Source organism: Canis aureus, chromosome 20, assembly GCF_053574225.1.
Source record: "Canis aureus isolate CA01 chromosome 20, VMU_Caureus_v.1.0, whole genome shotgun sequence".
NCBI classification, from domain to species: Eukaryota; Metazoa; Chordata; class Mammalia; order Carnivora; family Canidae; genus Canis; species Canis aureus.
The window spans coordinates 51,926,939-51,951,256 of NC_135630.1; the positions used below are offsets into that span (position 1 = coordinate 51,926,939).

The 24,318-nt window shown below is 38.1% G+C and overlaps 1 protein-coding gene across 3 annotated transcripts in view; it reads left to right on the forward strand.

Annotated features, from left to right (window-relative positions):
- The window catches only part of ARHGAP15 (Rho GTPase activating protein 15), a 608,201-nt gene that overhangs the window by 87,935 nt on the left and 495,948 nt on the right, over positions 1 to 24,318 (forward strand). For all 3 annotated transcript variants that reach the window (XM_077861593.1, XM_077861594.1, XM_077861595.1), the window contains 2 exons: positions 7,925 to 7,986; positions 19,551 to 19,638. In XM_077861593.1, coding sequence (XP_077717719.1) covers positions 7,925 to 7,986; positions 19,551 to 19,638 — 150 coding nt within the window. The remainder of the gene's footprint in view (positions 1 to 7,924; positions 7,987 to 19,550; positions 19,639 to 24,318) is intronic.

Consider the following 24,318-nt stretch of genomic DNA (forward strand, 5'->3'; position numbering starts at 1 on the left):
TACTTTAGTAAGATAAAATAACATTCCCCTGGATCTTCAAGTTGGTAGAGTGTTAATAACAAGTTATATAATTTAATGACTTCAATAGAAACCGTCTCCTGGGTTGTTGTTGTTTCCTGTGCCCTTCCTTTATTAACGTCCTGTATTTGTTGGGGCCATCCCTGTGCTAGGTGCTATGCTAAATTTAGAGTATGCAGTGATATGCTAAATAGTCATGTCCTTTTCTCCAGGAACTTTCAATCTAGGAATGAAGAGAAGCTTAATCAAGTAAAGGAAGGCATCATTCTTTAAATGCAAATCACAAAACGTGCTATGGCAGCAGAAAAATAAATTTCTATGAAACAGGGGCTAGCCTACCCTGGATTAAGTAGTCATAAAACCATTCTTTGAAAGGAGCATTTAAATTGAGATTGCAGGATACATAGGGTTTGTCAAGAAAGAACTTGAAGAGGAGACTGTGAACACGAGGAACAGCAAGTGAACAGCAAGTGCAAAGGTCTAGAGATCAGAACAAAGTTAGTCCATCTTAAAAAACTACACGACTGTCATACTGGCTCGAATGTAGTGAACAAGGGAAGTGGGTTGGGGGTGCAGAGAGAGGGAGGCAGTACTCAGATGATGAAGGGCCTTGAGGTGATGGTAAGGAGATTAGAAGCCATTAAAAGACAGAAATAGGTTACAATAACATCTCCCATCCACATTTGAATTTCATTTAACTCTAGAGTAGAGAAAAAGAACACACACACCACCACCAACAAAGGCTATTAACATTGAGCAATGCTTTCTTCCTTACTGCCCAGACCAAAATTAGGTTATAACAAAACAATTGAATTACGCTAATAAATTGCCCAGACAGGAACCGGGAAGGCCATTCCTTTCTGAATTCCAATGACAGGCAAAGAAAGAGCAACGTATTTAAATCAAGGACACAAAGAAATATAATTTAGGGAAGGAGAAAGACATGGAGGATGAGGAAGGAGAGGAGGGATACAGGAAAAAAACCCCAGAATACTGAAGAAAACTCTTGAGACACAAAGATGTACCCTCATCATCAGCCAGTTTGCCAAACAGAACCCGGCCTTGTTTGGTGGAGGCCAAATGAAACACACTGGTTACAAGATGAAAGGCTCAGGAAAAAAGCCACGGGAGTTCTTAAACATCCAATAGCAGCTTTTGCAAGATGACATTTTGATGAGTTAGGGGTAAATAAATCAGAGACATGTGGGTAAAATTTCCCTTGAAATACACAGGGGTTTAAAATGATGGGGAAAAGCATTTGGCAAAGCATAATATGTGCTTTGCCAAACCCAGCATTTGAAAAACGGTTCAAGACATTCAGCAGAACCCCCAAGCCCTACGTGTTCTCTCTTCCTCCGAGAAAGTAAGAGGGACAGGATGTGCACAAAAGCGTTGCACAGCATATACACTAATAGGTGTAAATAAGTTGCAATGGGCAAACCATGCCTAACTCTGAGACCTGAAATCAAGACCAGCCTCTCTGAGAAGTCTTGGTTGCTCTTTCCAGACACCGCTCGTGTATGACAGGGAATCATTTTTCTTCGCTTTTCTTCTGCTCTCCTCTTCATGTAATCACTGGATCCAACTTGAATTTTGGTTTACCACTCTTTATAAGTATATACACAGTAAATTATGTATTTATGTTAGGCCAAAACACCATATTTCATTCTTGAGCTATATGTAAAGTAGTTCTAAAATTAAGCATTTAACTTTAAAAAAAAAATTAGAGCTTTATGTGATATACAGATAAGCTGGATTTTTAAGGTGATTTCCCCCCCTCTGCTTTTGTTTCCGTGGCTAATGGTTTGTGTCCACAGCAAGTCCATAAACACGGTCAGCCTATCTGATATTGCAATAAAGCTAGAGTCAATATAGAAATAACTGGAGACTGAGAAGAAAAATGCAGGCAGTGAGTCCCACAGAAGGGAGTGGTGCACCCTGAAAACAATGTCACCAGAAGGAAAGCCAGTAGAGATAGGTAGGATGGATATATATAGCATGGTGATTATGGTTAATAATATTGAAGTGTATACTGGAAATTTGCTAAAAGAGTAGTTCACAGGTGCTCTCACCATAAGAAATACCTGAAAAGGTAACTACGTGAGGAGATGGATATGTCGATTAACTTGACTATAGGAATTATCATTTCACTGTGTATATTAAAACATCCTGTCATACACTTTATTTTTTGTAAGATTTTTTAAATTTATTTTTGCAAAAGACAGAGGGAGTGAGAGAGAGAATGAGTGAGGGGAGGGGCAGAGGGAGAAGCAGACTCCCCTGAGCTGGGAGCTTGATGCGAAACTTGATCCCAGGACCCCAAGATCATGACCTGAGCCAAAGGCAGGCGCTTAACCGACTGAGCCAGCCAGGCGCCCATCTCGTACACTTTACATAAATACAATAAAAAAAAATGAAAAATTAAGTAAAAAAATAAAACCAATAGAAAGAAGAAATACCTATTTCTGCAGATAGTGGAAAGTGAAGAAAAGATTAAGAAAAAAAAAAAAAAAGAGAAACAGCATTTGGGGGTAAAATGATACAACCAGATGTGTACTTGTTAGTAGAAGTCATCCAAACAAACAAGATTGTCCACAAAGCACTGAGATCTATAAAAAGTTCAGAAAGAACGTGGCAGGTACTTTACTATTAGATTGGAAAGTAAGTAAAAACTAAATCTGTTTGAGAATTCTAGTGGCACAGGGTTGTGGTTATAAAGAGATGATGCAGAGCTTTCTCAGAGGGAGGTCAGTCAGTCATACAGAAAGTTTCACAGGGCAGCACTACTTTAAAAGGCACACTTCAGTTCAGGAATGGGGCCTGCCTCAGCTTTGTGAAGCTAGAAAGGTTTCATTTCTCAATGATCGGGATCCCTGGGAACTATCTCCTAGTAGCCAAATTTGTAAGAAGCTGATATAGAAACAAGAGCTCTGACGTATAAATGCATAATGGGAGATGTACTGATACTGACTACTTACGTCACCCATGTTATATATATCAGAGGACCTCAGAAGCTGAATTAGGAGTCAGAGGGTTGCCAATAAACACAAAGAACAAAGAGTCAAAGAGCAATAATCTCAATACATCGACAGAGCAAATACTGTAAAGCATAAAGGCTGTGTGATTCTGGTGTTAAAAGTCAATCCCTTCTCAAAAAAAAAAAAAAAAAAGGTCAATCCCTTCTCATCAAAATTTGGGGGAAGTCTTAGGTTCAGTTCATTTCTATTCATAAAGATGCATTTGAGCAGAATTCTTGTGGTGGCCTGGTGTAGATGAGAGCTTGTTCTTTTCGATCGGACTTCTTTTATCTGAGAACAACATGAAGCCTTCACATAATAAATTGTGGTGTCTGTACTTACGGTTACAGGCTGGTCTTTCTTCCACGATTGTTACCATTAATCAAAGGTTGTCTTCTGCACTCCTGCCTTGTCTATAGCCTCCAACTTAGGTTGATAAACAGGTGCTATCTGGGTATCCCAGTGCCATTCATTCTTCTCATCTATATCTCAGCACAGTTGTGTCTGCTGAGTACTTCTTCAATGCTAGCAGACTGGCTGGCATCCAATCTGGACAAATTGCTGATCTTCCCTGCCACTTAACATTAAATAGGGCTTCTAAGGGACATTGGACAAATAGCTCAAGAAACCAGATTCAGCATCTAAGAATTGGTTGACAGTTTTTTTAAATATACAAGTCCAGGGAGTGTCTGTACTTTAAAAAACTTCCAGTTGGCTCAGAACTTGGCCTATAGTATCCTAAATTTAGACATAAAGCTATACATAATTTTGTAAATTACTAGAGATAAGACCATCTGAGCCTTAAATGACCAATATATTCAACTCTAATTTAAAGATTATTGTCTCTTCAAACCATGGGATCAACATAAAGTAGGAATAAGTAGTTAGAATAATTAATCTGGAACCGTATATATAAATCCATAAACAAAATACACAGCAATCTTCTACTTGTTCTAATACTTCTTTCAGCTCCCATGAACCTTCCAGGATAACTGATTTCTAGTGCTTGAAACATGGTGAGTTATTTTGAAGTATCATGAAAAGAAATAATAAAGTAATTAAATCTACCTCATGGAACTCTTGCTTGCCGGCAGAGGACTTAAAATAGTGCAATACTTTCAGTGTAAGAAAACTGGTTAGAATTTTCTATTCCAGGACAGCAGCTGGCCTGAGTCGCTGAGACGAGTAGAAGGGAGTATGGTAGCCAGTCCTCAAAAGAAAGGAACACGAGTATTTTGAATGTGAGCTCACAAGCATATAGCTTCGATAAGATTAAGCGTGTCCTATTAATCTTTGCAGTCCCATTGTGAGCAGAGCAGCTGGTATTTAAGGGGAAGAGGATGTTACTAACTGAAAATATGTTGAAAGAATGAATGGGTGTACATGATGTATGGAAGAGGTAATTGAAGGAAAAATGTACACCTAATCCCAGAAATGGGATCATGTGCATGATCATGTGCATGATCATGTGTATGTAACTACATGTCACTAAGTGTAGATACATAAACATGTATGGTAGTAGTAAGTGTGGTAAGAATATATAGTAGGAGGATTATTAGCTGTCTCTAATGACCTAAAAGGCAGCTTGGACTTTGGAAGATGATATAGGAGAAGAAAATTAACTTGCTATTCACCTCTTCCTCTTTCCTTTTTCTGGGGCCTCTCTGGGTTTATGCATGGAAATTCTACTGCATTGACCCAAGACCATGAGAACTGGTTTGGCCTGGTTAATGACAATAATGTCACACTAATAGAACCTTAGCATGAGAAATTCAGCCCCTGGCCTCAACCTCAGTATCCTGAAAAGATCCAGGAGTGTCTGGAAAATCATCTCTTACATATGCAAGGAGAGAGAATTTTAAAGTATGCATCTCAAGCTGCTTGTGTTGGTTTCTCTCTGAAAGAATATTAGTTTTTTTTTCCTTTTGAATTTCTTTTCCCTTTTTAAAGAAATGTCCATCAATAATACATTCCAGGCACTAAACATTCACCCAGTGGTCTTTTAGTGAGTTTTTTTGGAGAAAAAAAAACAATATTCTTAGTTGAGAATGCATGCATTGATTTTTATGAGGGGTTGAAAAGTTTTGTAGCTTTTTGGTAGATAAACTCAGACTTTTGGTAACTATTTTATTATCGTCAGAAGAAAGCTTTAATAAAACAAATTTTGTCTATGGTTACACAATAAAATTTCTCAATATACATTACTAAAGAAAGGGAACATCTCTGTGATGCTAATTGCTACTGAAAACACTTTTCTTCCAAACATTTGTAGAAACCAGTGATGCCCAGAGTTCAACACTGAACTTATTACATGGGTTTCAGGGGGTAGACAAACAAAATTTTCTGGTGCTGAGAAAAAAAGGACAGTATATATAGAAAAAAGTTGAGAAAAACAAATAAACAGATGCATCCAAGTATAAAAATACACCATTGAACATCATGATTCTAAAAATTATCCAAGAGACCTTTGTAAACTCGTTTATACTGTAGAACATGCTGAAGTAGAAGAAATTTTCTGGAAATGTAGATATGTGAAAAACTGCTATGAATCATTATTAGTATCTTCATCACTATTTATTAAAAATGTATTCATCAAATTGACTTTAAAGGCAAATACTGTGCTATGTATTAGGAATATAATAATGAACAAACCAGAAAAAATCTCACCTACCTCATAGTGAGCCTTGTAAATAGCCAATTCATTAACTGGTGAAATTTTAGTGGTTTGGGACAACTCATTTATCCCCAAATATCTCTGCCTCTCACCTGTCATAAGCAGATGGACTTTTTTTTTTTTTTTTTTGGCTTTTTCAGTTTTCTGTAAAGATTTTTAAAGGCTACCTGGGTGGCTCAGTAGTTGAGCATCTGCCTTTGGCTCAGGTCATGATCCCAGGGTCCTGGAATGGAGTCTCACATCAGGCTTCCCACAAGGAGCCTGCTTCTCTCTCTGCCTATGTCTCTGCCTCTGCCTTAAAAAAAAAAAAAAAAAAATTTAGAAAAATTAAGATAGTCACTCATTCATCATTCACTAATTTGTTTAAACAATATTTATAATTGTGATTATTGGTGTCAGCAAGTACTGTAGGTGCTGGGAACCCGGATGTGAAATGTAGAACCAGCACAGGTGCAGGTACAACCACATACAGTAGTCCCTCTTATCAGCAGTTTCGCTTTCCATGTTTTCAGTTACCCAGGGTCCATCGCAGTCTGGGAGTAGATGATCCTCCTTCCAACATATCTTTAGAAGGTCAATAGTAGCCTAATGGTATGTCACAAGGCCTACATTCACCTCATTCACCTCATTCATCTCCTCAAGTAGGCATTTTATCATCTCACATCATCACAGAAGTAGGGTGAGTGAAGTACAGTAGGATATTTTGAGAGAGAGAAACCACATTCATTCAATTTTTACCACAGTATATTATTGTAATAATTATTTCAATTTATTATTAGCTATTGTTGTTAATCTCTTAGTGTGTCTAATTTATAAAATAAATGTTATCTCAGGAACCTATGTATAGGAAAGAACATAGTATATGTACAGTTCGGTACCATCCATGGTTTCCGTCATCCACTGGGGGTCTTGTGGTCTTGGTATTCTCTGCAGATAAGGGACACTATTGTAAATGGATAATGTGACCCAATAAGTGCCATGATAGTGATAATGACAGAATGAAAATGGGCATTTGTGATAGGGGCACCTAAAAGACATTGCAGAGGAATCTCGGAAGGACCTTCTAACAATAGACAAATTGCATCAAATCTACTTTAGGAGTTTATGGGTTGCAGACATGGTGGGGTGAAGTATTACAGTCAGGGAGGAAAGCATATAGGACGGAATTGAGGGAATGTGGTCCTTTGATATTAGGCAGGTGACTTGTAAAAGCTTTTAGCATTTGTGCAGGAGAGAAGGTTGAGGGCAATCATCTAGAATGAAAAGATAGAACACAGGGTAAGGACTTTAGATAAAGGTGTGTGGGAAAGACAGGGGAAAGTGGCAATAGGGTCCTTGGAAATTAAAACGCCTATTAAAGACTTTGCTGGGAGTCAACACGTCACCATTTGCATTGTACATTTATTTATCCTAGAACTCCTCTGCGAAGTTATCACAAATTGTTGAATCTCCTTTAAGAAACTTGCAGTTGCATGAGGAACAAAAGCCAATAAATGATAATTTATAGCGTATAAATATATAAAGAAATTATAAGTAAATAAATAAGCTAGAATATTTCCCTCTGCTATCACTATGACCAGCGTTATTTTTAATATAATTACAGTTTTCCAATAAAGCACTACATTTTACATTGTTGCACGTAATAGGAAAGGAAGCAAACCCACATTATGGACGAAGATAACAAAATAACACCTACTATAGTGTTTCTTGGTGACTGAACGAAATGCATGAACTATCACTGTTTTAAATGCTTTTTATGGTTCAACTGTCTCAGTTACTTGGTCCCACTGAATTCTTTCTACTTCCTGGCCTCAGCAGATACACGAGGTGGTGAAGATTAGGAGCAAAAAGGAAGAACTTTTCTAAGGTTGATCAACCTTAAAATTAAGAAAAGCGTTAAATTTATTTTTGTTTTGCCATTTTAATCAGTTTTATAAGCAAAGTGACTTCAGTGCTCAGAAAGAAAAGTGAGTAAAGGTGTATCACCGTCTAACAAATCATCCACATTACTCTTTGTAATCTTTCTTTTGGATATTTAACGGCTTGTAATGACAATGATCTTGCAGGCACTTCCCATAAGCTATATATGCATTATTAATGAAGTTCTATGACTGGAAACTTCCATCACTGCAGTGACTATTGGAAAGCATAGGTTCATTCAAAATAATAATGCATAGGGTTTGTCACAGTTTTAACATATGTATTCTTCTTGCAGATGGTTGAAAAAGAAGGTTATCTTCAGAAAGCTAAAATTGCAGATGGTGGAAAGAAACTAAGGTAATAAAAGTTCCTTAATTCCCTTGTCCATAACTACGATAGTTCTCCATCTCCTCAACTTATGTCACTGCTGTTGTTTGGAAAAGAAGGCCCTATGATACAAGACCACAAAATTTCCCTCTGCTATTACTGTGATCAACGTTATTTTTAATATAATCATAGTTTTCCGGTAAAGCACGACATTCTATATTGTTGCATATCATATTAAATGAGGTGCTTCTTGTCCTCCCAGAACTTGAAATCTTTAAAAAAATGCAAATAAGTAAGATAATGGGTCTTGATTTTTGAAATTAGCAGATCAAGGGATGCGTGCTCTCATTTTGCAGTCTGTAAAAATCTCCCTACAGTACATTGGCAGCATGATTTTTGAAGATTGGGGAGTTTGAAATACACTTGCTGCTCAGATAAAAATCATTTGAGAAAAATAAAAGGCAAATAAAATCATCTGTTAGATAAGAAGTTGAACTTGCTGCGTTTGGAGATGAAATGAACGCAGAGTTGGTAAGAGAAATTAGAAAAAAGAAAGTAAGAATTCCTCATGTAACAGCAACAGGAAAAACCTCGAAGGAAAAAATGAGGTTGATAGAAAGGTAAGAAAAATACTAGACATTCTCTATGGATGAGATACTTAGAAATAATCATTTCCATTTTAGGATGTTTCCTATTTCTCATATACGTACTATTATTTACTTAGCTTTGTGCTAGGTGATATGCAAGCTACAAAGATGTGTAGAAAGTGCTCAGATTGGGAGACAAGGCATTTACTTATGACTGTGTTATTAACAGTTAAAACCATAAAGGATGAACGTACTAATTAGCTACACAATGGGACACTTGTTAATTGTTTAATGCAATTCATTACTGGAATGGCACTCTGGCCAACAATAGGCCATAAAGTATGCTTTTGTTTGCTGCCTGTAATGGAATATGTATATATTTGTTTAAAAGAAGTAAAACTGAAGAAAACAATTATCCATAATTCTGCTGCTTAAGAGAGCTATTTCAACTTTAAAGAATAAGTTCTGTGTTTGACTGATATTGTGTTTTATTGTGGAATAGTAAGCAGGGCCTTGAACCCCCTTCTACACTGTTTTTGTGTAGTGACCCTGCAGCCATACTCCCTTGAAGGGTCCAGGAGAAACATGAACAGGACAGAAGGTTAAATGCAAGGCTGCTGTAAGAGACTGGACTGTTCCCTACCCCACTGGACAATCTGGCTCAGGGCGTTGGACTCTGAAAGGGTGACAGGAGGATTTTTTGACTTTGGCTAACCCAGCCTAGTGTCCTCCTTTTCCTTGGACCTCATCACCAATCACACCCCTCAAGGAATTAGCACCAAGGGTGGAGCAAGGACTCTTCCCAGGATGAATAAGTCAAGACTCTCTCTTACCTTACCAGTCATGTGCACACAAAGTCTAAAGAGGGACAGAAAAGGACTCAAGGACTTGTCTAAGTTATCACTTCTTTCACTGGGTCTTGGGACAGGAGAGGAGGTGAGAGCTTCTATCTTCCCCTCAAGCCTCATGCATGGAAGAGGAGGAGATGCTGAAAGGAATTTCAGAAAATAAAGATGATTCTCCACCAAAATGGTTTTGCCCATAAATCATCCTTATAATTTTTTTTTTTTCCTGGAAGGTGGTGTCAAGAAAAAGCTGAGGAGCAGAACAAGGCCCTTCCCCCAACTAACTCACACAAAGTATATTTTTAGGCAGTTTCAATCTGTGTGTACACCATTTTGTATTTGTTTCATTTGTCGTTACTTTAATCAGTTTGCAAATCATTTTTGAGCTCTAGTTTAAATTCATATAAACATTAGTTTGCACCCTGTTTTATTGTAATTTCAATCCGTTTGCATACAATTATCCATTCTTTCACATTTTTTCACTTAAAGTTATATACATTTTAGTTTCCTTTTTTTTTTAATATCAGGTGCACAGAATTGAGTTGATTTTACTGTTCAATGTGTGGCCTTGCATTATCATCAGTCTGGGCAAAACTCCTACCTGGTTTTATTTTATTCTCAGTTTCTAATACTCAGTTCAATCCCCTGTAGAATGTATGTTCATCAAATCCACTCTCCATGTATTCATGTGGTTATGTGAGTGAGCATTCTAGTAAATAGTATGTAGTTGTGTGTAAGTGAACGTGTCCTAAATTGCTTCAGTCCTTCTGTGTTATAAACTTTATTCTGTTTCTTATTACTTTTATTCAGTGTTAGTGTTTGGACATGCATCTGTGTCTATATATTTAAACTAGGTTTGTTTCTTCCAACTGCTGCCCATTTTGCCATTGTGTACATACTTCATCTGTCCGCACTGGACCCCTAATTGTCCCTAACTTCTTCCATCTCCTAAACAACGTTGTAATAAGCCATACATATATGTCTCCCTATGCACCTGTTAGGTATTCCCTCTGGGGCATATACTCAGGAATGAAGGATTCCTTGGTGGTAAGATTCACACATTTATAAATCCATTGAATCCTGCTGCCAGACTTCCTCTGAATGAGTGCAGCACTTCATACTCCCGCAAAGCGGAAGGGAGCATGTCCCTCCATCATCTCATCACACAGCATTATATAATTCTCAATTTTGCAAGTTGATGGCGAGAAAATGTCACTACAGTATTGCATGTTGCATTTATTTTTATTCCTCTCATTGATGTTTCGGTTGAGCATCACTTCATCCATGTAGAGTTAGTTAGGTTCTGCATTCTGAGAATTGCCTAGATACCAACTTTGACTATTTTCTATTGATCTTCTCACTTTATTTTTGAGAGAACTCTTAATATAATTGAGATAATTGAGGTAATACCTTGTCAGCTTTAGACTTTGTAAATATCTCCTCCAGGTCTCTCACTATTTACCTTGATGATGAAAGTCCTCAATACCTAAAATCTTTAACTTTGATCCATATTGTCTCATAATTGTACTCTTCATTGTTTTGGGTTTTTAAAAATAAACACTTTACAATTTGAACATTGTACATTAATCACCATGTTTGATAACATATAATATCCCACCAGGTTGATGGCACTGTAATATATCAAATCATTCCTACACTCCTCTCTTGTTTGAATTTTAAGCTGATTCCAGTCTTATACTAAAACAGTTGTAATTACAGCAAAAGTCCTATGCTTGTTAATGTGTCTTTTATTTTTGAAGATAAATGCTAAGCCTGGAATACTTGATTAAATCACATAGCCATTTTTTTTAATGTTATGTATTACCATATTGCTTGTCCAAGGAGGAGGCATGTTTTGGTAGCTAGCAACAAAATGGTCAGTTTAATAATAACCTTTTCATCCCATTCAAAATTTAGTAACTGTTAAATAATATATCATAGTTGCTATAGTTTGTATTTCTAATATAAATGTCTTTTGATTGCTTTTTGCCCACTTATCAAGGCACTTTATATCTGTTATACATTTTAATGAGTTAATAAGCAGTATTGCTAAATGCTTACTCCTCAAGTACTTAGCTAAATGCTTCACCAGTAATACCGAAATGATATTCTAACATAGGCTATATTATTATTTTACTTTCAATTTTACAAATGGAGAGAATTGATCCCTTGTCTTAACCTCTCCTTTCTCTCAAACCTTATTGTATATGTATTTTGTATCAGATTTTAGCCCTGAAATAGGTTAGTTTTTACTCTCTTGCTAGAAGTTCCTTAGAGACCGGAAGCAAAAACTATCCTTTGATTTCATACCATTAACAGTACCAAGGGCTTCAATTATCACTTAGCAAACATTATTTTATTACTCTCTATAAAGTTTTCTATTAAAAAATCCATGAGAGCTCATCCACATCATGCATTGTGTTTTTATTTTCCTTCCTTCTCCTCCTTTTCCTTTCTTTTTTTTTTTTAATTTTTTTCTCCTTTTCCTTTTTGTTTAGCTTTCTTCTTTTATATAGTTCTTTCTTTCTAGGAATAGTTTGACCTTTCTCTGAATTTGAGCAAAAATAGGTAAAAAAGGAAGGAGAACTCACTGGTTATATCTTATATCCATAAAAGGCCATATATTTAGCCTTATCTTGAAATGGTGTTCTATAAATTATCACGAGATACACAGACAGGATTGAAAGCATAATACATTCAGCCTCAACTTTAATTTTTTAACTGTTCACATCGAAAATATGTTTTACTTTTCTGATGAAGTTTAGGAATGCCTTTGTTCTGAGACGTCCATCCCCGAAAGGAAATAGCCCAGACCTCACTGAAGCTCTGTGAGACCCTAATGAAAAGCTATTTTCAATACGTCCACTTACAAAAGACTGGACCTTGTGGACACTATCTCTCCATCTACACCTGTCACTTTCACTTCAAGCCTGCCCTTCGTCCTCTCACCTGTGGCTCTGCACATCATATCACATGTAACTGGTCCCTCTGCTCTGCTCTTTGGGGGCATAGAAATATGTACTTGGGGGTGAAAAGATGAGCAGAAGAGGGATATGGGAAGAAAAGGAGTGAAGCTGTACAGTGTGTGTGTCTACTAGTGTCCATTTTCTTCCTAGAGACCAGAACTATGAGACTTTTATTTTTGTTTTCTTTCTTTTCTTTTCTTTTCTTTTCTTTTCTTTTCTTTTCTTTTCTCTCTCTCTCTCTCTTTCTTTTTTTTCATAGTCGTTTCTCAGAACAGACTTCCTTTAGAGCATGATGCCAAAGTACCCTGCTAAGGTGAACTTATTTTTTTCTTTAGCACTTTCTGATCAGGATTCCCAACCAATTGTTCCAGGCTGAATTGTCTTTCTCTTCTTTTTATGCTCGGTGGTGAGGACTGGAGGGAAGATTTGAATAGTACAGAATACAGAAGTTAAGTTGTAAACGTTTGCTTTGGTTTTAGGATTCCCATCATATGCTCTGTTATAATTTCCAATATCTGATCACTCTCTGAGCATATCAAGATTTTACATTTCTTGCAATACCGACAGAGATGTGTGGATTTATGCTTTAGTGTGTGTGTGTGTGTGTGTGTGGCCCACTTTTAGCAGTGGCTAACTACAAGAGGCTCGGAGTATGAGGGAGAAGAAATAATTTCCTAACCTACCTGTTTGAGAATGAGTAAGAGCACCTAACAGTGATCAAGGGATTTTATGGACCATCAGTCAGATACACTAGAGTAAATCACTGTCACTCCCACCACGGTGGGGAATCATGTCAAATCCAGGGTGATCAAGTCAGGTAACAAAGGCAGGTGTCCCAAGAGAGTCTGCAGTTTATGAAGGTGTCTCATTTGCATTTTCCTCTGACTTTTGGTTGGCCACCCGTCATCACAGAGGCCTAGGAGAGGTGGAGGTAGGATATAAGACAAATGAATGTGTTCCACCCAAGCTCAAGCTGACAAATTCTTAAAAGGGTAATGAATATTTTAAGAACTATTTTCCATCAAGCTGTCTTCACAAGCAGCAGCTACACAGTTGCTGTTATTATGTGCTGCCACCCGGTGTCCGTTTTGTAGAATGCAAAGAGTTTTCTGCCAAAGGGAGGGCCTGTGGTGGTTTGGGGGATTATTTCCCCCCTGCCACCTTCACCCCTGAGGGTTTGCTTCAAGGAAGTTTTGTGAAGCGTCTCCCTGGGAGGAGAAGTCCCACTAATTGCATACGTGTAAAGAATTGTCATTCAAATTTAGTCCTCCCCCCCCCCATGATAGTGAACACCTTTTCCCACCTTCAGTGTGATCTATTTTTTTGTCATAACAAGAATTAAAAAAAATACTTGTACTCCTTGGCCCACAATCTGTTTCCTGAATTGAATCACTTGTCTCGATATACAACCCTCACCTGATTGTTATCCATAAATTTGTGATGAGCCTGTCCTCCTATGCCCAACACCTCTGACTTGCTGAGGTTAAATAGCTCCTTAGCTAGTCCTAAATCTGCCTAATAGTTTGTTTGCTTTCCTTCCGTGTGGAAAAATAGAAAGAACGTCCTTACAGTTTAGACGATGAGATAGTGAGGCATTAGTTGGCCCCCACCAATGGATAAATGGCAAAGTCGGGAAGAAACGGCCTGCAGCATCCCAAGCCAGGCCACTTCTTGGCCTGGCTACAAGGGGAAAGACATTTAAGTGCTTATTTGGCCGAAGTTCTTTTATCTTCCTTTCTCAGAGCCTATGGTGAGGCTCTGCATAGATGTGCTCAAGATCCTAAGGGAGAGCTGCTTGCCACTTGCTCTGGGGACAACGGATACAGCAGAGTGAATATGGTCCTCATGGTCTGGGAGACTTGGCTTGAATCCCTATCTACAAGTTCTGTGCTCTTGGGTAGGATGTGGACTCCCTGAGTGTTGGTTTCCTCATCTGTAATATGAGGTACGACCCACTCCCAGTGCCTTGTGTTTCCATGTTTATTGCCTGGATCCACCTAGTTGAAGGGAAACTCCCTGAGGTCTCTCTTATTTGCCTTTATATATTCAGTCCTTGGAATTGTGACTTGTGTGGTAGATGCTCAATAGATACTGGTTTCTGGCTCTGCACTTTTGTTTTCTGTTTTTGTTTTTTAAAGATTTTATTTATGTATTTATTTGGCAGAGAGAGAATGCACAAGCTGGGGGAGCAGCGGGCAGAGGGAGAGGGAGAAGCAGGCTCAATCCCAGGACCCTAGGATCATGATCTGAGCTGAAGGCAGATGCTTAACCAACCAAGCCACCCAGGCACCCCTAACTTTCCTTTTAATTACTCGACATATACAAAATACCAGGTGTGATACCTTGCACAGAGTAGGGACCAATGCATGCAGAATAGCTCATCTTATTGACATATGTCTGAGAGGTCAGAAAGAGCTCTGGAGAAGGCTCAGGTATCAACAGCAGAATTATAAATTGGAAGAAAATATGCTCAACCAGAAGCATTAGATAGTTTTGTTGTTGTTGTTGTTAATGCCAGGGATAACATATCAAAACACCAGAGAACCAAGGAACAGAGAAGGGAAATATAGGAGGTTGGTGCTTTTGTAGTGCTTGTGAGTGAATCACAGCAAACACAGAACAGGAAAAATCTAGAGGCATGGCCCACCTGAAATCTGAGAACCCGTATGCTTTTTTTGCTCAAAAACCTTCCAGGAGCCCCTACTAAATGTCAGATACTATTCTCAGAAGTGGAAAAGCTCAAAGAAGTTAGAGATGATGTCCACCTCTTTGGAGGAGTCAGGGGAGTAGAAGGACTTTCCCTCCATTCTGAAAACTGCTTCATCCTTGAAAGGTCTATTTTAAAAGTCTCATCAGGGGACGCAGTTGAGCATCCGCCTTCGGCCCAGGGCATGATCCCGGGGTCCTGGGATCAAGTCCTACATCGGGCTCCCTGCATGGAGCCTGCTTCTCCCTCTGCCTGTGTCTCTGCCTCTCTCCCTCTCTGTGTCTCTCATGAATAAATAAATAAAATCTTTAAAAATAAATAAATAAATAAATAAATAAATAAATAAATAAATAAATATCTCATCAGAAACTGCAAGACCCACCTGTTCTGGGCTAAGCCCTTAAAGTTTGTAGGAGCAGCTCATTTCCTGAGTTGTCTCTCAATATACCAGACAATAGTCACCTATAAGGATTCAGTTGCATAGAGAAAGCCTTAAAGGTTAAAGTCAGGGCAAAACCTTGCCAATTGATCCTTTCTACAACTCTCTCCAGAGCTGACAATGCCCTCCAAGTGGCTCCCATGTTAGATTAGAGAGGTGAGAAAACTGTCCCACTGGTATCCTGAGAACTACAGACAGCCCAACAGAAACCCATCAGATGGGGAATGAACCAGACAGATATTGTAGGGAAAATGGTCACGTGCCCAGAATATCTCATTCACAGAGTCAGGCTCTGACTTAAGTCATAGGTTAAAAGTTGTTTCCATTAAGTGAATTCTCAGCCACTCCTAGACTAGAGGCTTTTGACTCAATTCCTGGTTGTATGATCTTCACTGACTGCAGATGAGTCTGCTCATCACAGACCAGAGTAATTTCCCAGCAGAAGAGAGACAGAGGGGCCATCATTAGGAGCACACCCCAGATTCCAGCTTCTTCTGAGAAGCTGAATGGTCCTTTGTGGGACTCCTTTAAATCAGTGCAACTTCCAAGGGAAGTGGAGAGTTTGGAAGTGGTGGGCCTTTGCTCTGTCCTTTCAATTAGCATCGGGTAAAATAGTTTCTAAGGGAGCCTCCTTGGCTTCTACCTTGTTACAGGCTGTGCATATGGGCTTTTATAACGTGAGCATTTCAACCAAAACCATAGTGAAATCTGACATCGACAATCTCCTTAGCCAAGATAGTACTGCTTAATCCTATAAAAAAAAGTCAGCATAAATTAGTGAACAGACTATAGGCTTCAGAGTCAGAGAAACTGTGTTTGACTCTAAATCTAACTGGCCTTAAGTTACCTAAACTCTGTGAACTTCATTTTCTGTATTAGTAAATGGGCATTATTGGTATCTTCCTTTTTTTGTGTGAAGCTAGGCTTCTAGGCAATCAAACTGTAGCAGGTACTCAAAATAATATGTGTTAATTTTCATTTTTAAAGAGACAGTGGGAAAAATGAAATTAGGGCGTCTAAAATGTCGACAACAGTTTTTCCTCTTCCTTTTGAAGTCAAATTATTTTAAGCAAGTTGGGAAAATCTTCACTTTTATTCTAACACCATAGAGATGTTGTAATTTATGAGATCAAAATGAAATAGCATTGTATGTAAACTGTCAGGGTGATTCCTATTACGAAGGTTCTGAGACCCGCAGTTCTTAACCCTCTTTGACTTGTTCGTCACATTCACCTACGGGGGAGCATTTCATAGTGGTTCAAAGTTCTAACAAAGAACCATGAGATAATTGAATTTCATGCAAGTTCATTTCTAACCAGTTCCAGTTCCAAGTTTAGGGAAGGGAAGAGTAATGCCAACACGTTCTGTAAACGATCAACATCTGAAACAGATTCAAATCAGAACCATTTATCCAGGGCTTGCTATAGACTGGAAGCAAATAAGGTATAGTATCTCCCTGCCAGGAGATGAAAAATATAGTGGGAAATGTAACAGGCAGGTTAAATATGGGTTCCATCAGTCCGAGGGTGTTCCATATTCCCTGATCAAATACTGTCAAAATAAAGGGTGGAGATAAACGATGCCCAGTATAGACCAGCAGTCCTTTCAATGTTTTTCTTTTCTGTCTCTGGGGTCAGCTAATACTATGACCTGCATAGAGACAAGGCTATGGGCGTCTCAATTCATTTTGCTGCTCCTGGTACCTCAAAAGAGAAGTGGGCCTTAGGGGAAAGGAGGGAAAAGGTCTCTGTGGCTTTCTGTGCTGCTGCTGCTGCTGCTGCTGCTGCTGTTGTTGTATTTCCACCTTTTTCACTATTTGATAGAAAAAGTGACTTCATTTGAAGACAAGTAGGTCCCAGAACATAATGTTCATATTTGCATGTTGGAATATACATATTGTTTGTTTTGTTTCTGTTTATCATGTTGTTGTTGTTGTTGTTGTTTTTAACACAATGATGCCTGGTTAAGAAAGCTTCAGGCATTGAAGAGCAATCCAATCTTGTTGTAAATATTGACTTTACTGAATCAAAACTGTCCTTTCAATCAAACTCCTAAATTCTAAGAAGCAAGTGGAAATAAGCTACACAGAGATCTTTAATGACCATTTTTAACATGTTTTTGTGTAGGTTTCTATTGACCTGAATAAAGTCTGTAAACTTTTTTCCTACCATTAAAAAAAAATATATTAATTTATTCATGAGAGACACAGAAAGCAGAAACACAGGCAGAGGGAGAAGCAGGCTCCCTGCAGGGAGCCTGATAAGGGACTTGATCCCAAGACTCTGGGATCACGACATGAGCCAAAGGCAGACACTCAACCACCCAGGTGCCCCTCTACCAATTTTATAAAATGAATTCCATTATTTTGAAGTGTTAAACCAAAGCCACCTGCAGCAGTATGATATAATGGTTAGAAACTTAAATATATTAATCTCCTTAATACTGTTTTATCATCTACAAAAGGACACTCTTCACGACACAAAGATACACATACAGTTGCTGAAGTAATACAGGTTCAATGCAGGAAATTTGATAAACACCAAGAAATTCAAAGGAGAATCGAAAGTTGTGATTTTATCACCTGATTTAACTATTGTTACACCCAGCTTTCTTCCCCCATGCTGAGTCAGTTCAGTCACTGACTCAGGGAATACATATGCAGTGCTCCTCTGTTCAAGGCACTGTGCTAAGCACTTCAGGATGCTTCTACAAGCATGAAATGGTTTTTACCATTTTGAGGATTTATTTTAAGATGGAGAGAGAGGTGAGATATACAAAAATTATTTTTGAACCTATCATAAGTGCTGTGCGAGGAAGTCACAGATGGCCGTTTAGGACAAATATTTGACTTCTGGTGAATGAGAATTAATCATCAGAAGGGGCTCAGAGTGGGGAGTACAGTCTCAGATAAATGCACAGTAGGATGTTATAAACTACATATTGTATTGTGGTCTTTCTTAAAACCTTCCCATATCAGTATTCTTTTATAACATAGATTTTATTATTTCGTTAGAGGAGTTTATTGCATGGAATTTATACAACTAATCTTTTAAAATATATTTTAGGTGCACAAGAAATAATGGTGCACTTCATTATTGTGCACACAGTGTTAACAACTTATGAGATCACTGCTTTAGGATAAACTTAAACTCATAGAAATGGACTTGTTTAGTCAAATAGGAACACATTTTAAAAGATGTAAAAAAAAAAAAAAAAAAACCAACATGCTGCCAAATTCACTCCATAAAGATGTGCTCATGTACTCTCCCACCAAAATTGTATGTGAGAATCCACTTCTCCACCCTTTCAGTAACCCTCGGTATTATTCCTTCTAATTCTTGCCAATTTGATAGGCAAAAGAGGGAAAAATCATTTTACTTTTTAAATTTGCATTTCTGATTTCTACTGAAATTCAACATTAAAAAATATTTTGGGACTGCCTGGATGCATAATCGGTTAACTGCCAACTCTTGAATTCGGCTCAGATCATGTTTTAGGGTCATGAGATTGAGCCCATGTAGGGCTCCATGCTGGGTGTGGAAACTGCTTAAGATTCTCTCTCTCCCTCTCCCTCTGCTCTCTCTCTCCCTGAAAAAAAGAATTTTTTTTTGAACTAGGCAATGACACATTATCTGGTTATTTTTTCCAATTCTGAAATATACTGAAACAATGCAGAGAAGTAACAATGAAGGGAGGGGTTCTGATTTCTGTTTTTACTTCACTAATTTTGGCTTGCTGTGAAAACAGACTGTGGAGTAGGGGCCATGAATACACAAGAATTGGAGTTTTAGTACTTGAAAAAGATTTTGTGAGGCTCTCCAAATGAGAAATGTTTACTATAAATGCCATGATTTTTAAAAATTACAGAATGTCTTTATTATTACCCAAATTCCCTACCACCTATAGATTTTAATAAAGAAAAGACTTTTATGAAGACTAGTTAAAAATACAGTCTCCACTCATCCAAATGTTGCCTATACAATATCTATGAATGATTTCTCCAAGTGATAATGCTTTTTTTTTTCTCTCTCTCTTTTTTCTTTTCCTAAGGAAAAACTGGTCTACTTCCTGGATTGTTCTTTCTAGTCGAAAAATTGAATTTTACAAAGAATCTAAGCAGCAGGCTCTCTCTAACGTGGTAGGTAGTTCTGTTTCTACTATTATCATCTTCACAGAAATATTATTGAATTAAAAGTTTGGTTTCATCAGAAATCACACTGAAGCCTCCAAGCTACCAACGACTGAATGCAGATGGAGGAAATGACTCAATAAACTTTTAATCAGATGAAGGGAAAATAGAACTTAGTGTCTGTTTTATTAAGTGGTGCATTTGGAGAATAATCACAAAATGAGATGAATGGTGAGCAGCTATCTAGTAATGCGAAGGTAACACTTTAAATTAAGGTGCCATTTATAAATGCTTTATTCTTATTTATGAAATGATCGCTAAATGCAGCTACTTGCTCAAATAATGTATTATAAAGTATGTTATAAAATGCATTAGTAATAAATGCTTAACGGATGAGACTATGGGAAGCTGTTTTAAAGAATATTATAAGACGTAAATCCTATTAAACCATGTATGTGCATCTTTAATACATGAATTTAAGTTGTTATCTAGCATGCTATAAAGTGCTTCATACATTAATAAATAATAATAAACTGTTTACAAATGGCACCTTAATATAGGGTGTTACCAATGAGGAAACACTCTAAGTTAACAAAGTGATTTTTTATCTTGGTCCGACTGCGCCATTCACTCTATCCAGCTAACCTTTCTGAATATTCCTGAATCCATCTAATGGAGCTAATGGGATTTTGGTATCCTGTAGTTATTAGATAAAGCGAAATTTGTAAGGTTTCTTTATGGTACCTGGAGGGCCTCGCGGTTGCCCCCAGAGATTTGACAGTGACAGTAAGAAAGAGCAATCCCCAGCTAGTTATGGGGGCAATTCAAGCTCCAAACCTTGCTGCCCAAGGCCCAGACCCAGGCCATGTAGGAGCCGGTGGGGAGCACCCTGACACCCTCCTGATTGAGAAGGAGGCCGGGCAGGAACCCACCTGCCATCGGCCTGATGGGCGGCAGGGAAAGGGGTAGCCTGGCAGCGGTTAACCACAATGAACTAATTTGTGTTTGGCAGGTAATAAAACGATGGAAAGTTCTTTGCTTTCCAGCCACTAGTCGTGTTTGCTATGTAATCCTCTTTAAATAGGAAATAGAAAATCGTTTGCTAGGAGATGTTTGTTTGTTTGTTTTTAAATAGAAGAACAAAAGGTAGCATTTGGCTTGTCCCTGATAATTGCAATCGTCTTTATCCCCAAGTGGCTTGCTGATTTTGGAGTCTCGGTGCGGTCCAATCTGTAAACTAATTATAAATAAATTAAAAATACATCTCAATCCTTTGTATTTTTAATTTAAACTGCCTCAGAAATTTGTTCTAGGCTTTTGTTTTGTTTTTATTTGGGGGCTACAGTAAGGTGGAGATAATCTTTTTAAGAAAAATAAAGTACCCCTGAGGGCCAGGCACAAAACAACTCCCATCCACTCATAGGTCCTTTGTCTTCCCTTTGAATGAGTTCTAAAGGGGGGAAGTCGGGGAAGGGAGGCAAGTGGCTTGCCTGGCAAGTTGGGCTGCTGAGAAGATGATCCTCGTCCTGCTGGGTGAGTAGAATTCCACTGGAGCAGCGCTTCTGTGAACGTTCTGGGATACTGGGAGAGATTAGATTCCAAATTCCAGCCTTTTGCTTCATTTTTATTTTATTATTTAAATTAATCTCTTCTTCCCAGTACCAGGAGATACAATTATCAGCCGCTTAATTTTATACAGGTGAAAGCAAACTCTTTTCTTTTTTTTTTTTTTTTTTTAACACTGTAGGCAGACCTTTCAAGTTAGCTCACTAATTGCCTGCCTCCAGTCCGACCTTCAGAGTTGTAAATTGACAATAGATTTTACTTTTAGAAGAAAATTCGTTAACGTTTTCTGGCAGGCCCTATTTATTACTTCTGGCCCCGTTTTCAATGCTCTTATGGTTTCTCCCAGGCACTCATCTTCAAAGTGAATTCAGGGCAGGAACTAACTGTGTTTTGTGGTAATGGGGAAGAGAATTACAGATTCATGTTTGTACTGCATGAATTGTCGTGCTAGTCAACTTCTTGGATACATTTCTAACCAAGTATTAAAGGCCTAGTGGGATAGCCCACATTTACCAATTCCAGTCTCCGAGAAACGATACGATGATTGCCAGGCCTTGATTAAAGATGCTGTGGTTTTATTTTGAAAGAGATTTATGCTCAAGTTTCTGTATTTCCCTTGCACCCCCGTACACATGTCCTGGTATTGTTCATGGGGCTTCTGGGAAGAAGTCTGTCCTTTCCTCCAAGGGGTCAGTAGAAGCTGACTGAGTGGCACAGAATGTGGTTTGAAGAATCAATGGCATTTTAATCTTTATAGGAATGATCTTTGAATGTTAATGTCGTGGTGAGACAAAGCAACCAAGCAGCTAGGAGCAGGGCTTTGAAGTTCAACCACAGGGGACTTCATTCCAGTTTTGCTGCTGAGGAGCTGACACAGTCATTCAACTTCTTTGAGCTTCAGAATACTCATCTGTAAAATGGGCGCAGGGCTATCTGCCAAGAGAATCAATCGTGGGCCCAGTTACTAAGAAAAAGAATAAATAGTAGCCGCAAATTATTACAGTCCACTCTAATGTGTGCCATTAAAATACATAAATATATCCTATGGTGTGTAGTACAGGGCGTATTTAATTATAACCTATTTTTACAGCATATTAGTTTTGTACTTGAATTGATACAGAAATGTATAGAAGAGGAAATACATTACCTCAAGGAACACCAGCAAGGGGGGGCTCCAAAGAGAGAACTCTGTGCCCAGAGGCAGCATAAATGTTGTGTCTAAGGACTGAATAATTCTGAAAGCGAAGCTATCGCTCCCTCTGGGGCTCTAGATATAAGCTCTTGCAGGAGCGGATACATTCTCCTGGGGCCCTCTTCTTCCTCCACTGGCTCTTACCTGTGACTTTCACATTTAATACTTCATGTCACAAAAGGTACCTGATTGCACCTTCCATGTTTGACTGTCTTTCTCCCTGAAACTCTACCCATGGGCAGCCAAGTCAGATTCCTATCAAAAGCAACCTCCTCTGGGGAATAGACACAGAATCATTTCACTGGTTTGTATGAATTAGAGATTCACAGGCTTTGGGTCCTGAGTGACCTAGTCAAGGAAAAAGAGGACTGACTCATTCTGTTTTCTTTGTTTGTTTTTAGTAAGGACATTTGAGAGTAACCTACCTCTTACTACCACGGCCACTTTCTGACAGGAAGGGGATCATAATATATCCCGATGTCAAATCTAGGTAGGATAAGGCCTCAGAATCCAATACAGTCGTCTTCACCGAAATGGGAAACTATCCCCCTTCTATGTCTATATGCATTGTCTCTTTTTTTTTTTTTTTTGTTCACTTTGCCTTGGACCAGAGAAAGTCTTTTCAGTCTTTCAGCCAAGACTGGCTGGCCCTTCTGTGTAAAGGAGCATTCGAAAACCACCGGTATCACTACAACCAGGTTTCCTGGATTATGAAGGAAAGAATGATGCTCATAGTCTCATAGTTTTTTACATATTCTGATTTGTAATTTACTTTAAATGTTTAAAATATTGTCTTTGGAAATAGTGCAAAAGCCATTTTTAGTAATATGTATAATAGATATGTATATTTTAAAAGTTATGAATCAAACTCCTACGTAACACCATCAAATCAAGATCCTGTCAGCCCTCTAGAAGCTTCATCTCCTGCCATTTGTCACTAAATCCTCCAGCTTCTTCCCTTGCCACAGAGTTAAACTGCATTTTATTCATTGTTTTATAACTTTTCATTGTTTCCCCACCTGTATCTGTAGCCCTTAAGAAATGTAGTTTACTTTGTCTGATTTTGAATTCATATAAATGGAATCACAGTATGTGCTTCTTTTGTTTCTTGCTTCTTTCTTTAAATATGTCATGCTGTTTCTTTTCATTTTTTTTCTTCCATATTTTTTTTTACACTGGTTTAAGTGATACACTTTGTTTCCATTTTGTTAGTGGCTTGCTTAGAATTGCAGCACTGATCAAAGCTTATCAAAACCTAAAAACTTGGGGCAGCCCTGATGGCTCAGCAGGTTTAGCGCCACCTTCAGCCCAGGGCGTGATCCTGGGGTCCCGGGATCGAGTCCCACATCGGGCTCCCTGCATGGAGCCTGCTTCTCCCTCTGCCTGTGTCTCTGCCTCTCTCTCTCTCTCTGTGTCTCTCATGAATAAATAAATAAAATATTAAAAAAAAACCTAAAAACTTATCAAAGCCTAAAGCTAATCAAATTCTTTACCCTCTTCCAAAATATTACCTTAGAATATTTTTAATCCATATATCCCCTTCTCAGCACATGTGCTATTGTTGTCTGATATTTTAATTCTTTCTTTTTTTCTTTTTTCTAAGCTCAATATAATACACACACACACACACACACACACACACACACACACACATACACGCACATATAGATAGATGTGTATCCACAGTTTTATTCTTCCTGCCTGTAATGTTGGGCCTCTTGAAATTGTTTATGACTGTCACTAATATATTTTAGAAAATTATCGTATTATTATCTTACTATTTTGCTGTTGGCTTTTCAAATGACACTTTTATATTTTCTCTGAGCCTCTAGTTAAACCTACATTGTCTTCTTACTTGATTCTCCACATTTTACATTCTTTTAAAAATCTTTTTGTCTTTCTCAACTGTATTCCAAATCATTTCTCTTGAT